General features: G+C 37.5%; 1 protein-coding gene across 2 annotated transcripts; it reads left to right on the top strand.

Moving 5' to 3' along the window:
• Window positions 1-758: 758 nt before the first annotated feature.
• On the top strand, window positions 759-17,058 carry LOC105034763 (GDT1-like protein 4). Of its 2 annotated transcripts, none has more exons than XM_010910031.4 (9): window positions 759-1,257; window positions 1,346-1,417; window positions 1,524-1,646; window positions 1,754-1,852; window positions 2,028-2,100; window positions 6,702-6,736; window positions 13,989-14,072; window positions 14,358-14,417; window positions 16,651-17,058. In XM_010910031.4, exons 1-9 carry the CDS (start codon window positions 1,156-1,158, stop codon window positions 16,837-16,839), a joined length of 837 nt encoding a protein of 278 aa, XP_010908333.1. In that variant the 5' UTR covers window positions 759-1,155; the 3' UTR covers window positions 16,840-17,058. The 2 variants fall into 2 exon arrangements, with proteins under 2 accessions (XP_010908333.1, XP_010908332.1); XM_010910030.4 differs by having other exon boundaries at window positions 767-1,257; window positions 6,651-6,736.
• Window positions 17,059-17,580: the final 522 nt, after the last annotated feature.

Below are 17,580 nucleotides of genomic sequence, written 5' to 3'. Positions count from 1 at the left end.
TATAAATATTTAATTTAATTTAATAATTAATTTAATAAATTAATTATATATGTATATAATTATATAAATAACTAATTAATTTATAATTTAATTCAATTAAATAATTAATTTTATATAAATAGTTAACCAAAAAATAGATAATATAAATAGAAAATAAAAAAATATTAAAATATTATCAAAAATTAATAAAAATAATTTTATCAATATAAGATGCATCTTATGCATTGCTTCATCCATCCTCTTTCGCATTTTTTCAAATTAAGAAAATATAAATTTAAAAATAAGATAATTTGAAATATTTTATTTCAATCTATCTTCTCTAAATTTTTTTGGAGCCAGACCATCATTCTTCTTACGACCCTAAGCAAATATAGATAAATCTATAAAAAAATCCTCATCAAACAATACTCTCATTCAAAAATTTGCAACATGCAAAGCTTCCGTATAAATGGCAGCAGATATATTTTTTTTTAAAAAAACCATATTATTTAGAATTTATAAGATCCCAGCCATACGCCCTTTCCTCGTGCGATTCGGACATGGATCCTAATGAATTGGCTCCAATAATAAAAAAAGTTGGTCAACTTTGGAGAAAATTTGGCAGCATAAAACTCTAGTGGACGGCATGGCAATGCTTGTCTCCCCCAAATCTCCCGACTGCTGGAAACCACCGTGCTTCGAAACCTCTAGTGACTACTTTTGTCATTTGGTCTCCAAATTAACCTCCAAGGTCCAAGCCACCTACCACTCGCACGAAAAAACCGGTTTATACTAGTGCGGGGAGATTCTCGGGGAACCATGTCTCCGAGGGCTCTGGCGTCAACACCCGACCGGGCGCCCACCGCCACCCCACGCGCCTAAAAGAAGAGGGAATGGAACCCGGCGCCAAACCGGGGGAGGAGTCGAACAGCACCGCTCGCTCCTCCCATCCTCGGAACTCCCAGAGAATAGCCATCGCATCTCGAGAAACCCCCGCCTCTCTTCCCCTCTTTGGACCTCCCGCCAGATCTGATCGCGTTCCCTGGGCTTCGATTCCTGATTTTGCCCCGATTTCGAGCGAAAAGATTCATTATTTTTATCTAGTTCTCGTAGATTTGGATTTCTTTTCCTTCGGTTTTGGTTTGGATCTGCAGCCCTAGTTTGAGGGCCAGAGCCATGGATCAGCTTATCGTGAGTTCTAGATGTAGAATGCCTCGGCTTGCTCTCCTCCTCCTCCTTGTCTCCATCTCTGCCTCTGGATTCTTTGTTTTGGCTCATGTAGTCTTCTATCTTCTTGTTATTCTCTTTTAATGGGCTTTCTAAATCGATGAGCTATGGATTTCATTAATTTCTTTTACATTATTAGGGATTGGAGATGGAGAAGGGGGGTGAGAACACGTCAACCGACACGATCAGGTCCTTGGATCGCCGGACAAAAGTGAGGAGACTTTTCCTTCGTTCTATTCTGCGGTCATTCTTGAAAATTTGCGAGAATTATTGCTTATTTCCTATATTAAAATTGTTTGTTGTAATTTATGTGGCAGATGTTTCTGCACTCATTTAGGAAGGATGTCACGAGTGAGGAAGGTGTTATTTCATTGGAGGAAACAGGATTGGGGCTTCTTGATGCCTTCTTTGCCAGCTTGTCTATGATCATTGTCAGTGAGGTGGGTACTGACATTTTGATCTTTCAACCAGTCTTTCAATGCTTGGAATTGATATATGAATCTTATTGCTAGTCGTTTTATAGGGTGTTTTTAATGCATGCTTTTAGATTGGAGATGAGACATTCATAATTGCTGCTCTCATGGCAATGCGCCATCCGAAAACAATTGTTCTGTCCGGTGCACTTACTGCCCTTATTGTGATGACAGTATGTTCCATATGTTACAGCTCCACCTTTTCATTTTTACTTTTATTTTTTAATCAAAAGTTCTTTGCTCCATGGTTTTTGAATAGTGCTCCGCCAAGTATCATTGGTCTTATTAACATTTCTGACTTCTGCGTGCCATTTGTTTCACATGTTTTTCCTTAACATTTATTTTTAGGTGCTATCAACGGGGCTGGGTAGAATCGTTCCCAACTTGATATCAAGAAAGCACACAAATAGTGCAGCTACAGGTGATATATTGCATACCAGTTCATCAAGCTGTACTTTAAACTATCTTTGTTGAGGCTGAATAATTTCTCATTCTAATTTTATTGTTTCCAAGCTGAAGGCTTATGAGTTTTATGGCAATTAATTTATTTAACCTTTATTTTTCCTCTCTCTTGAGTCTTGAGAGAGCATATTCATGTTTGCATGCATATGGATGTTGTACAAATGTTGAAATATTGACAGATTGGTCAGTCCTGTATATTGTGAAAATTTAATTTCATGCTGTAGTAGATTACAACAATGAATAAATAGTTAACCTAAATTTTTAGACACTTGCGATCAATTTGCATTTCTAAGTGTTTAGACTTGACCCTTGAATGCTTGCAAAAGAGTGACTTATTATATCCTTTAAGAAGAAATTCCAAATTTTATGCCAAGTGCTGCTGCTTCAGGCTAATGCAAGCATGATGCTCCATTTTGGAGTGCCAAAATGTTGCAGGCTATGGTATGTCATGCCCACAACTTTGCATTCCAGCAAGCTTCAAAACTGAATCATCTTGGGCACATTGAAACTGACAAACCAATATAGTCATCTTGGCATGTGGATATATGCTGCTAGTATGGGAAAACAATTTTTTGAAACATGTATACTTATTCTCCCAATATTCGAACCAATAAGTAATGCAATTTAATTTTTGCAAAGTATCAAATTATATTCAGATTCAAGACGAGGAGTGAGGAGTTTGATTCCATGACCAAGAGAAAACCCTTAAGTGACATAAAATTCAGAGAACTCACAATCCATTAACAGGGAAAAAAGAATATGCTGAATATTATTATAAAACTGAGACATAGTGCAATTTCCAATCATTATTTAATCTAACAAATGCCACATCAACCCTTGTCTTTTCCTTTCTAGAATGATCTCATCCTATATCTTTTCAAAATTGTTAAAAAATAGAATTTTTGATTATTACTGGCGCATGGCCTATATAGTTATAGGCAACTGCCCCCCTTCTCTCTCATTCCTGTTGTCGATGAAAGGTGGGAGTAGGCCATTTCTAATAAGAAGACATGCATTCCAAGGTCTGAGAACCTGCAGTTCATTTCAGTTGTGCTAAAAAGGCCTAGGATTCAGATTTCAAGTTTCAATGCTCGTGTTAAGATTGATAAAAATGAAAAATAGTTGATAATATGAATATTAAATGTCATTTCAGAGTATGTTTTATGGTTAAAAATTTCTACATTTATCATTTTGGTGGCTTAATATCTAAGTAACAAAAAGTTGTAACTTTTTGAAAAAATGATAAAAAAAAAGTTTCACATGATTTTGGATAGCAATATATTATTTTATTCTTTGATCTTAAACTAATTCATGGCACTTCAAACATCAATGAGATTTACCTCTAAAATAGCCGATCTTATGTCAAAAAGCATTTATTTTTCATTTCAGTTTCTCATAATGCAGTATTTCATATCTTTTAAAGTCTGCAAATCTTGATACTGAGTAATTATTAACCAACATTCAAATAAGTGAAGAAATGGGAAAGAATTTAGTAAGGTTCGCTGTACCGGTATCGGACGGCGTGCCGGTGCCGGATCGGTACGGTATGGTACCGTACCATACCGGCACATGGTACGCCTAGGCGTACCGGTCCGGTACCGATACACAATATTTTTTTTGATTTTTTTTTTTTTTTTAAATTTTTGAAGTTAATAATTGATAAATACAACCTCAATATGGCATTATATTGCATATTATTGACATATTTGGGTTCAATTTGGAGTTAGATTGCGGTACAAAGACTCTTAATCCAAAATTTCAAACATATATTTATTTACATTATATTTCAACTATATCATCTTAAAACTAAAGAAAAAATATATAAAATACGCATTAAAATGTATCTAAATATTTAAGTACAAAGCGCAATAACTGATATACGAATCTTAAGATGTACTCTGCATTTAATTTTTTGTCGAGTGTCTGTGATGCTCGTAGATGTCTGGATCATCAACATAGTCTGAAGGGATATCAGTCCAACCTCTAGCCAAACTGCACCGTACTCTCGAATATTCATCATCCCATAAGGCATCCTCTCTGGATTGTAAGACATCTCAGACCTCTCGCTAAAATTCTGACTCTGAGAAGTATCCTCGAGATGATGGTATGGTTGTGGAGGAGTCCATCCAAATATGCCAGTAGTAAAATCTGATCCGTAAGATGCTCCACGCTGCATAGGGTAGTAACCACTAAAAGATGATGCCTCGGATGCACCATATGCATATGGATCATAAGGTGGCTGTGGATAATAGGATCCATAATGCGAGGATGATTCAGATACATCCATGGACCCTACTTCACATGCAAGATCGTCCGCAGTATATATATAATTAAAATATATGCAAGTATAACAAAACACGATAGTTTAATGATAATTAAAATAATTATATATAATTTTTAAATAATTATAATAATTATTTTAAAATTTATAAATTCAAAATAAATATGTTATATGCTTCAAATAATATTTTTAAATTAACTAAAATATAATATTATTTTTATATATTTTTTATTTTATAATTAAATTTTTTTAATTTAAATAATTAAAAAAATAATTTTTTAATTTCAAACATTTGAAAAAAAATTTGAAATTAGATTTAAGTAGCTTGAATCATTCTAAACATGATTTCCAAACTCTAATTTTTTTTCCTAAAATTTATATATTTTTTATTTTTAAATAAATAAATATTTAAAATATTTAAAAAATATATAATTAATGAAAATTAACAATTTTGATGTCATCGTGTAGATCTTCCAAAGATCTATCACATATAATTAAATCATACCAAAATCATAAGATTTTGGCATGATTTTCTCCTATTTTTATTTTACCTCATTTTTATCCTATTTCTAACAACAAAAATAAAAAAAAATATTTACTAACAAGATAACAGATTATCTTACCTCCGGTCAAAGATCAGCCTCTTCTCAAATCACTCCAATTTCACGAAATTTTGCCTTCTTTTTTAATTTTTTGGAGGTCTCAACGATTAAGTTGCTCCGGCCATGGGTGTTCTCTGAGAACTCTCAAAGAACACCGAAGGCCTGGTGCTTATTAAAGCACCAAGCCCTCCCCCCATATGAAGTGGGCCATGCCCATTTCTCTCCCCCCAACCATGTGAAAAGGCCCCCACCTTCCTCCCTCCCCCTTTTCCTGGGCGGTACGGTTCGGTTCACCCCGAACCGGTCCAGAACCGAGCCGTACCGCCCGATTTCGGGCGGTATGGGTCCGAACCGCACCGAACTGGGCGGTTCGGTGCGGTTCGGGGTCCTTTTCCGAAAAACAGGCCTGAACCGGACCGGTAAGGGACCGGTCCGGCTCGATACGCCCCGTACCGGGCGGTTCGGCCCGGTACGGCGAACCATGGAATTTAGTATAATTTTCCTTCCATATACAATAAATTTGTCAATTTTGGCGAGACATTCTAACTTGACCATCGGTTTTGGATTGCTTTGGATCAAGGCTGTTTCAATTGTGGATTCCCAGTTGAAACTTAAATCTATGGTGGTAGCCTAGTTAGCAGCTGAACTCTATCCAAAGAGATGCAAAGCAGCGTTCATTCAATAAGTGAGGATCTTAGCTCGTGTATGCTTGTATGTCATATATTTGTTGACCTTTCCTCCTTTTTCTCTTAATGGCACATGATCTGCCTTTTACTGGAATCTCTTCACTAGAAGAAATGACTGCATGGCCCTAATTTCCACCCTATAACATTTGCCCCCCACACTACTATACATATATATATATAAAGGAAAACTTCTAGTAATGGTACTCATTTTGAATAACTGGATTTATCTACAGGTAACTGCTTCTTATACATAAAAATTATGTAAGTACATGTGAGTGGGAGAGGATACAGGTAATAATAGTGACCCAAAAAAATTTGACCCTATTGACTTGCTTTTGTTTTGTCAATCTTGCACATGTCATCCGTATACTATCCATCATGGTTCATCCTCCTCCATTTGTTCTTCAAAATGTCAATGATAGAGACCATACCATGCGGTTCCTTCCCATCAGTGTTACTTGAACACTTGGCACAGGTTTAAATGTCCAGATATTCCAAGCATTATAGACAGCAAATCCTGGAATAGGGACACAGCACAAATATATAATGCATATTTATGTACTTACATATGTGCATATGTATGTGCATAAACAGACACATGCATATATATGGAGGGATGCAGGGTTTCAGCATGTCCTGGACACATTCTGATATTAGGTTTTCCTTGCTTTGTAGTAACCCTGAAGTATGCAGATCTATTTCTAAGAAAAATACTTCTTGTTGAGCATTTATACATCTCGTTTCTTACTTGTGGCTATATAAAATTTGGATGGTCATATATCTTGAATAGCTGAGGAAGCACATTATTCATTCTGTTACAAGCACGATCCCATTAAAAATATTGCTTGATGATCTTTTCTGTTTTATGGGGTTTTGCATAGTCTCAAGCACCTTAGTTATTTTTCCTGTCTTATTTTTCTTTTTCCTTGTTCTCATGTAGTGCTTTATGCATTCTTTGGGTTACGTTTGCTATATATTGCTTGGAGATCAGATTCAAAAGCATCACAGAAAAAGGAAATGGAAGAAGTATGTCATTTGTGCTTCTTATCAAATGTATATATGCTAGATGTTAATATATACTCTTCTCTGTTAACCCTTTTTTCCCTTTGAATGTATAATTGGCTTGTTCTTAACTTATATGAAATCTAATGCCCTGGTAAAAAATGATGCAAATGCTTTATAGTGTTTTCTTTTTAAAGTTTTTCCATAATACTTGGAAACATATTTTGTACTGGATTGTTACTAAAAACATGCATATTTCCTGATAGTATGGGTTCTTCATGATTTTTATATGCATAGTTTATTCCATGAGGCACGCTGACATATTATGGTTCTCTAAATGGCATATTACATCTTATAAGTAAATGGACAAATATAATTTGACATGGAAAATGGGTTAGATGGGAACAATCATACACCAATCACATAATAAATAAAAGGATTCTTTGCATATATATGTTTATAGATATCTGACATTACATGCATATAGATGGGAACAATCATACCCTCACAAATTTACTATTTGGATGCATACCCTTATAATTATTACTTTTTGCATGTACACCGTTGTAAATGTCCAAACTTGCATGTATACCATGCAAACCTACTATTTGAATGCATGCCCTTATAAATTATTTCTTTGTATATGTATACCCTTATAATTTTTTTTTTTTAACATGTATACCTTTAACTCCATAAGGGAAGATGTGCAACAAGAAATAATTTATAAGGGTATACTAGTAAAATTGTATGTAGTTTTTGGTATTTATAAGGGTATACAAGCAAAAAAAAACCATTCTTCCAGATCTGGTTTAGGCTTGTCAAAATAGAAATACTCTGCTTGATATTCCAGACCTTGCGTTGCAGCTTGATGTGAATTTGGAGAGGAGTGAAGATAGAAAGAGGATCAAAGAAAAACTAATTATTGGGGGAATAAGAGAAGAAGATGCAGAGAGAAGATAAAAGAGAATAAAGAGAGTAGAGGAATAAAGATAGAAGAGATGCAGGGGAAAAAGGGCCTTAGGCCTTTCACTCATAATAACTCACATACAAGAGCAAGACCAACATTTACCACCATCATCCCGCCACAAAGGCCTTATCATAGAATAACTAGTCTTCTTCTGCACCCTAACTAGGACTCTCCAAATAGGAAATAATTCTCAGAAAAATCACTCACTGATTCCCTCCTGCTGGCCACCTTTTCTATTCTTATAGGGCTCCTAAGTTGGGAAAACAAACAGCAACTAATTCCCATACTTTTGTTTTGACGAACAACTTAATAACTTTTCACTTTGAGTCTGATTAGGATGTGTAAAAGGAAGGTAAGCTTTTTTCTATTGGGCACGCCAACTCTTAGTTCATTTAGTGTCCGTTGCATCTGAATAGAAGCCTTACAATATGTGAAAAGCCAATCTGAAAATAACCTTACAAAATCTGACTCCACATGTTTAAACTCAAAATATTAAGATCCACAGTAGCCCTTTTGGTTGACCTTAGCTGCTCCATAATCATAGTGAACAAGGTTGATTCCAAATTAAGATGTCTGATAGCGAATCCTGTAATGGATTTCATACTTCTTCCACTTCCACTGTCGGCAGGAAATAGATTCCAATAGAAATTAATATTTGAACCTAATAAAAGGAAGCCATGTATCTAACAAAAAAAATATTTTTGGGGGTTAAAGAAAAATCACCTTTAGTAACTTCTTTTGATAAATAAAGAAGAAAAGTTCTTCTTTTATGCTTTTTCTGGGCAGTTTCTTTAGCTGTTTCATTTGTTCTTCATTTAGTTCATGTTTTAGTCTGACAAAAGATTCTTGACCATTCGAACAAAAACAATTGGTTGCTCATTTGTTCCTTATTTATGCTTCTTTTGTGTTGCTTTGCCCTTTTCACATTATAACTCAGTTTGAAGTTTGAATACATTGTCTCCAATAACCAATTACAGAAGATCTGACTCTTTTCTTGTTCCTTCTTTTTGGCTTCTTGTCCTATTGCTTTAGCTTAGTCTTTTTAGGGAACTCATCTTTGAGTGCAAGTAAAGATCTACAAATGAGAATAGAGGATCTGAAAGGTGTTTGGTTTACGGACATGCTGTTGTATGATCGCATGTTAAATGTCATCATGCCTTAGCAGGGCAAACAATACCACAGCTTGTCAGAATTGAGTGACAATGTTTGTCGCTGTCATTACACTACTATCAAGAATTTTTGTTTTTCTAATTCTTATCTCAAGCATGCTAGTTGCATGTTCATGAACAGCTGCAGCTAATGGGGGTGGCAATTTATGACCTGACTTGCCAACTCGACCTGCAAGTGGTTCGAGATATAAGGGTTTAGGTTTGGCAAAAAGGAGTTTATATTGTAAAACAGGCGAACCTGACTCAACTCTTATTAAATGAGTTTGGTTTCAGGTTTAGAATTCTGATTTGTTTAAGACTTGTTAACCTATTTTAACTATTTAAAACCCATTTAACCTGATCCATGTTGTTTATTGAGCAAGTCTGGTTGGGTTACCTGTTGAATAAAAAAAGTCAGGATTTGCCCATTTAATAAACATGTTGGGTTCAGGTTGATAGGTATCCAGCCCGACTTGTATTTGACCTGCCGCTTATCCAATCCAACATGATGTTGGGGTAGATCCCTCAATTTGTGGAACACGGATCACCCGTCTAAGATCACAACAATGTCCGGAAAGCGGATGTTGATACCACACGAGAAAAAGAAGAAAAAAGAACAACAAGCAAATACAATAAAAATACATGGATTGGCCTCAAATCTACCTCCACGAGACATGCAAGCTTCACTATGAGAGAAACAAAATCAAAGAATATAGGAGAAACTCACCACTTAATCTTTGTACAAGAGTTTCTTAATAAGAAGCCCTAAAATCCTTTCAAAAGCTTTCTGAAATCTCTCAAAAAGCCTCTCTGCACGATCAGGACGTCACCAGCTATCCAATGCAACAAACGGTTCGTCAATTGGAGTTATATAGCCTCCAAAAATCTTAAAATAGTATTTCACTAGGAGATTGAGTTCAAATCAAACCTCAGATTCCATCTAGATCGTTCGATCATGATCGGCTCAAATAATAGCCGTCCGATCACGTGCTACAATGCTTCCCATCTCTTGATCAAACTTGGGAACGATTTGGACAGTCCGATTGCGATCGGCTCACTCCAGAGTCATCGGATCGTGCAAAATAGGTTTGTAGACCATGCGTAGATCGTGGCTGAACAGCGCCTCTGTGAACTGGCTGTGCATCAGACTTGCCAACATGTACCACATTATCCCTTCTCGCTGCGCATTCGCCCACGTGCATGTGGACCGTGCAAGCACCCGATGGACCGCGTGTGCTTGGGCCACGCCCGTGCGTCGCCTGGGCCTAGGCCGTGCACCACCGCTTGGGCCTGGGCCGCACGCTCGCATGCTGGGCTGTGCTTAGCCGGGCTGCGTGCTGTGGGTGGGCCTGCGCACTGGGCCGCGCCCGCAGGCCTGGGCCCCTTGCTAGCCTGCATCGTCGCACGTATCTCCTCCGTCTGGATTTTGTTTGGGCTGTTTTTGGGTTCGTTGGATTCCGTTCGTCGTCTTGAATTTCATTATAGGCTTATTATGGACTGAATCTAGAGGTATTTTTCTCAACAATCTCTATCTCGACTTGATGTTCGGCCTTCATCTGTCTTTGAGAACTTGTGATCCGTCTCGTCCCCATGTCTTGGAGCACACCTGTTGTCTCATGGATGGGCAAATGTGGGAGTTGAGCCAGATTGTTCGATCTCACTTCCATTGTTGGCTGTGTTCACTCTGATCAAAGACCTGCTCGGGGAAGTCTCCTACGGTAATAGGAACTTTACTTTGCGATGTCGTTCTCGTCCTTCCTAGTCTTCCATTTCGTGTCCGATCCACCTCCACCTGGAGCTCCATCTCGCACTGGGCTCCCCCTGGCTCCTGAAGCTTCACCTCGCATTGAGCTCTCCATCAGGTAATAATATCTTCCTCTGATCTTCTTTCCCTTCAATATCATCCTATCGCTGTGCATGATCTTTAGGATTCCATCACCAACTATCATCTGTAGTCGTTTGAATTCAGTTTGTTTAGTGAGATAAGATTTCGTCTAAAATTGAATATGTATCGGATCTTGTCCAATTTCTTACTGCACCATGTGTCCTCCAACTGACCGTCCCGATTCCCTAATCACATACCTCGATCCATCTAGCAGATGAACAATACCTTTACTACTCTTCAGAGAGTCAAACAGCTTCTCTCTACAATATACATGATAGGTGCATGCAGAATCTAAAATCTACTGATGGAAAGAAGTAGATATCTCATCAGATATCAACAGAACATCATCTTCTGACTCATTATTGGCCGTCGCTGCAGTAGTCCTGTTCGATTTCTGAGTTGTGGGCAATCTCTGACACGATATCCAACTCACCACATGGTAGCACCTGATCTTGCTAGGATCCCTCATCTTGGATCTGGACCGTCCTCCTCACGATCCTCTGCCGTTCCGTCTAGTGCCACCTGCTCCTCCAGAAACCATCAAAGCTGAGCTGCCGCCATCTGAGCTCAAAGTTTGTTTTTTCGTTTGAGAATTTTGTTTTGGAGAATCACCGTGATGACCTCGTTCATTTTGATGGTGCTATTCCTCACTAGAAGAATAGTCATCAAGGATTTATACGAAGGGAGAACCGACGCTAGCAAGATCAACATCTTAGTCTTCTCCTCAATCTTCTCACCTACACTGAGAAGATTGGTGAGAATCTTTTGGAAGTGGCGGAGATGTTCCTGCATGCTCTGTCCCTTGTCCATCCGCAGTTGGTAGAACTATTTTCAAAGAAAGAGTGTTGGTGAGGGACTTTGCCATGTACAACTCTTTGAGCTTCGACCATAGCACCATCGGAGAAGTCTCGTCAAGTACATGGATCACCACTTCATCCATCAGGTACATGCGGATGGTACTCACCGTCTGCATCTGTAGCCACTCTCAGGTCATCTCCTCTGTGGTGGCTGGTTTCTTCTCATTCAGGAGAACGTCGATCAATCTATGTTGGATGAGCACATTCTTCACTCTCGTTTGCCATAAGGAGAAATTGCTCTTCCTGTCAAACTGGTTGATCTCCATCTTGATTGTGCTTGTCTTCTTCATCTTCTATCTCGATCAACACCATCTCTGTCTGGACCGCCTGATATCACTTGTCATGGTAATTAGGCTCTGATACCGTTTGTTGGGGTAGATCCTTCAATTTGTGGAACCCAGATCATCTGCCCAAGATTACAACAATGTTCAGGAAGCGGATGTTGATACCACACGAGAAAAAGAAGAAAGAACAACAAATAAATATAATAAAAATATGTGGATCGGCCTCAAGCTTACCTCCATAGGGCGTGCAAGTTTTACTATAAGAGAAAAAAATCAAAGAATACAAGAGAAACTCACCATTCAATCTTTATACAAGAGTCTCTCAACAAGAAGCTTCAAAATCCTTATAAAAGCTCTCTGAAATTCTCAAGAAGTTTCTCTGCACCGATCAGAACGTCATCAGCTATTCGACGCAACAAACGATTCGTCAATCGGAGTTATATAGCCTCCAAAAATCCTAAAATAGTGTTTCACTAGGAGACCGAGTCCAAATCAAACTCCAGATTTCATCCAGACCATTCGATCGTGATCGGCTCATTGTGGCTGTCTGATCGCGCACTACAATGCTTCCCATCTCTTGATCAAATTCGAAAATAATCTGGGCCGTTCGATCACGATCGGCTCACTCAAGAGCCATCGGATCGTGCAAAACAGGTCTGTGGATCGTGCGTAGACTGCGGCTGAATAGCGCCTCTGTGAACCGACTGTGCACCGGACCTCCCAACATGCGCCACATCATCCCCTCTTGCTGTGCGTTCGCCTGCGCGTGCGTGGACCGCGTGAGCACCCGGTGGACTGTGCGCCTGGGCTGTGCGCGTGCGTCGCCTTGGCTTGGGCTGCATGCCCGCATGCTGCCGCTTGGGCCTAGGCCGGCTTGGTCGGGCCGCACACTGCGGGCGAGCCTGCGCGCCGGGTCACGCCCTGCGGGCGGGCTGCGCTCGTGGGCCTGGCCCCCTGCTGGCCTATCTTTGCACGTATCTCCTTCGTCTGGATTTTGTTTGGGCTGTTCTAGGGCTCGTTGGATTCCGTTCGTCATCCTGGACCTCGTTCTAGGCTTATTGTGGATCGAATTTCGAGGTATTTTTCTTAACACATGATCTCTTGCCACCCTTCAGCTATTTATCTTATGTTTCATGAATCAGAAATTTTTTCCGCATCAACTTGTAGTGATCTATCAATCATAAATTCTTGTTTGATCACTGTAGTGGACATACGCATAATATATGTTTATGTAGTTACAAAATGGACAAGTTTTGTCTGCCTATTTATCTATACAGCTGCCTTCAGATTTACCATTATAAATGGACATATTCACAATCTACTTTGTAAGACTTGAAGCCTAATCTTATACAGGAAACATGATGAGCAAATTGTATTGATAATTTATACCACCATCATCACCTATATGCCTAGACTAAATTAAACATTTTGAAGGTTTTTACCTATGCATCTAGCGGTCACAAAAATAAAGAATTTATGATGTCAAGATGAAACAATTTAACTTACAACTTTGGTCCTTTACATGTTTTAAGAATTCTAGGTGATGGTCAACAGCATGAGTTCGTGATCCATATGCTCCAAAATATGTTTTAGCACCCTGTCTATATCATTACTGCCCATTTTATCCACCTGATGCACATATAAGAAACCTGTGCTACATTTGTTTTCTGGTTTCCATATGTTGATGTCATAAAACATAAACTAGTGGAGTGGACACTTAATCTAGATGGCCTGTCATGTATTTTGAAAAATTAAGGAATCCAAATGCTTATGATTTAAATAAAAGAATATCTCAGGTACTTATCCGATTGTACATTGTTTCATGAAGTTGCTTTGTGAATAAAATATGTGACAAACTTATTTGAGGTTCAACAGGAGCAAAGATAAAGAAACATTATTTTGGTGAAAGAACTTAAATGTTGATTCATACAATAACTGCAATCTTTTTTTTGCTTATGGGTCTAATGCTTTGAAATTGTTTACTGATGTTCTAGAAGTTTATATAGATTCTATCTTCTGTTTTTATTAATTTATGGAAATATTCAAGTAATAAATAAACTTGATGATTGCAATTATTGAATAATTCATGAAACCTTTCCAGATACATGAATTTCTATCACCAAATTTTTATGCAGGTTGAAGAAAAGCTTGAGGGAGGACAAGGGAAAACAACATTTCGCCGATTCTTTTCAAGATTCTGTACACCTATTTTCTTGGAGGTATTTTCTTGATGTTCTTGAGGGATAAAATAGATGTTTAGTCTTGTCTTATGTTTGTTTTATTCTCTGTTTGACCACTAAAAAGATGTTTGTTCTAGATATTTTCAGCTATAATATTTGCAATTTTCCTGATCGCTCTTGTAAATAGTCATCTCGGTTTTATTAACATTAGCAAGTCTAACTTTGTTGATGATTCTTTTGTATTACACCTCACTAATCAAGTTTATAGATGACAACATTTTTCTACAATGTTTTTGATGTAACTATCTTATCTTTCATGTGCAGTCATTTATTTTGACCTTCTTAGCTGAGTGGGGCGACCGTAGCCAGATAGCGACTATTGCAGTAAGTTTTTATCATTCTTCAAGATTGGTTTTTCTCTTGGATTATCATACCAACAAAAATTTTAATATTAGACTACGTTGTGATAACTAGGTTATCGTTAATGATGTAGGTCAGCTGATCCATTGGTGTCCTTATTGTGTATATTGTTTCTGCATTGTTTAGGGATTGTTGTACATGAGATCTTTTCTAAGAAATAAGAAATTTGGTACTTCTAAAGAGAATGGACATTACTGCAGTTATGGTCCCAACAATCTGGGGTCTTAGGAGGGTAAACTGGGGACAGACCTAACCTTTGTTTTTTTTTTCCTTTTTCACACATGAGAGCTTTTCTGAGAAATAAGAAATTTTGTACTTCAAGCTAAATTGAATTTTATATTAATCTGTGCCACTATAAGTTGAATATTATATCTCTTAATTTGTCATTTATGAAGATTTGGATTTCCTTTTTTTTTTTTTTTGTTAAGTATTACTCTGTTGTGCAAATTTGCTTGTAGGAAAAAGTTGGTTAATTATGTCATTGGTGCATATGAAGGTCTTTAGTTGAATGAATTTTTGTTCACATATAACATAATAGAGTGAAATGATAAAAACATGCTCATTCCATTTATTTATTATTATGATTTTTGAATATGGCATTCCAATTCATGCTCCACAATTGGGCACTTTTTTATATTCTAACATTGCTGGAATGTGCAGTATATGATCCTTTTATACTAAAGCCGAGCAGGCTACCCTGCTTCGCGAAACATCATCCTTTGAGAATGATAGGCTTCAAAGCATGGCTGTAATTTTGTCCAAAAAGAAACACTTGGGTGTCTGGTAATCCAGACCCAAACAATGAGTCAAAATAATAGCACTCAATTAGGTCTGATTCTCCTACCCAAAAAGGGTCTATTCAGACAAACTGCATTTTTTGCTTGAGATGATTGTGTTCTAAATGAGCTTGTTCAGCCTTATTTGAAACTAGAATTCATTGGAAATGTACCGAAACTACCCAAAACCAGTTGAAACCATCCACTTTACTGTAGAATGTAGACTATGTTGTGTCATGAGCGTCTGGATCCTTGGTGGAATGAGGAGTTTAAAAACAAAAATTATTACTCTTTCCAAGATTTGCATTTCAATATACATTGTGGAACCCAAAAAATGAAACTAGACCTTTTTCATGTGCTAATGGGTTTACAATACCGTGTCTGTAATTGCTTTAGAGCTTTGCCCAACTAAGATTTAACAATTAGGTCATGTTGCTGCAATGTAGAGCTGCACGTGCTCCTTAGTTCTGAAAATATTTTACCCAGAGTAGTACTACTGCTTCGGGCTCTTCCTGCAATCTTGAATTTGCACCCACTTCCCAGGCATTACCTTGCTAAAAGTGATTCTAAAATATCTGCTTTCCTGCACCACCAGCCACTCCCAATTCTAGCAACTGAGGCTTGGACTTCCAAGAAATGATGAAGGAACCTGTTTTATGGGAATGCCTCCAAATTGCAAACCTCATTCTTAGCTAGTAAGAAACAGTGGGTGCATGGGATGGGTGCTTGCTGTAGTGTGAGTGTAAGAATTGGTAAATTCTTAAAATCAACGGAAATTATGGAAATTTATGTCAGAAGCACGTGGAAAATTGACACAATATACAATTCCACTGTTTTTAATCATCTATTTCAAGAGGTTTCCATCAGTATTGAGGGGAAACTGAATTTCATTTACTGCTTTTCTAGGAAAAAATTTTAAGGTAGGAAACGTTGTGTCCTCATAACCAGAATTTGTTATGACCAGAGTTCTCCATTTTGATGGGAAGGACTGATATTGTTCTTGGAATAGTCTCCCGCATGGTCAGATAAGTTTAGGTGTCACAAAAACATTTCTGAAAGATTTTATATCCTGTGTCCAAGTCTTTGTAACTTCCTCTTGTCTGAAAAATCAATAGTTTGTCATGTGAGTAAATTTTGTTTGACAATAAAGGAACAGATGCTTGGGGCGACCTTATCTGTTTGGCTTATCGTTGTGGTCCAGTAGAGCTCCTCTATGGCATGTCATAGATGCCGATTCCTGTTCCTTCATGCGAATTCAAGTCTATTAACTTTTGTAGAATTCTTCTCTCCCATTGTTCCTGTTGATTACAGCTAAGTTTACAAGTGTTGACAGGATACTATGATTTCAATTATTCAGCAGTTAAAAAAGAATTCAAAATTTTTGTTCGAAGTGGTAGATACTTATATTTGGATTCATGCAGCTGGCAACCCACAAGAATGCAATTGGTGTTGCCGTGGGAGCAACAATAGGACACGCTTTATGTACATCGCTTGCAGTAGTTGGAGGGAGCATGCTGGCATCTAAGATCTCACAAGGCACGGTTGCAACTATTGGTGGCTTTCTTTTCCTTGGGTTTTCCTTGTCATCATACTTCTATCCGCCATTGTGATTGTAGATTTTATTCTAATGCATTTGGAGCTGCTCGTTCCAACTCATCTCGATTTTTGTTGTTGTTTAGTGGTCGTCCATTCTTAAGATAAGCAAATCAGGCCAGTTCGGCTTCTTCAGTCAATTGTTTGTGCTGTATGATGTATAATAGCTAAATATATTCTCAAAAAAATTTCTCAAAGTAGCAGCTAAATCCAATTTTCTATTTGATTTTTTTTTATTCCTTCAGTTCATTTAAGAGAGGATTATAACAGGTAAAAGATAATATGGTTGGTTGTCTGTATTTATTTGAAATTCAACTGGGTTTTTGGATTTGGTTTTGATTAACATTGGTTGTGCTCGTAATTAGACCTGCTCGTGGGCTTGGAAAATAAGGTCATCAAATAAATGGGTCGGCCTTGTCTTGGGGGAGAAAGCTGGGCCTGAGATTTTTTTCCTTTTTAAATATTTTGCTGGTTTTATTTGTTTACGTTTGACGTATTTGTAAATTTGATTAACAATTGTTGTTGATATATAAACTTGATAGGATGATAGATTGTTGATAATATTTAATAATTCATATTTATTAGTATTTATAAAAAATATTTTAAGTATTTTTTAATATTTTTGAAAAATTCTCCCACAGTCTTAGCGTGATCCGCGAAGGTAGGCCCAAAGGTTGGGCCAGGCCAATCCCGGGTCTAAAATGTATTGATTTTTGGGCAATATCCAACCCAAGCTTAGTTTTTCGGGCCCATGAACA

The sequence above is a fragment of the Elaeis guineensis genome, chromosome 7, assembly GCF_000442705.2.
Source record: "Elaeis guineensis isolate ETL-2024a chromosome 7, EG11, whole genome shotgun sequence".
NCBI classification, from domain to species: domain Eukaryota; kingdom Viridiplantae; phylum Streptophyta; class Magnoliopsida; order Arecales; family Arecaceae; genus Elaeis; species Elaeis guineensis.
The sequence above is the reverse complement of the archived record's forward strand: the minus strand, read 5'-3'. Positions and strand labels throughout refer to the sequence as shown.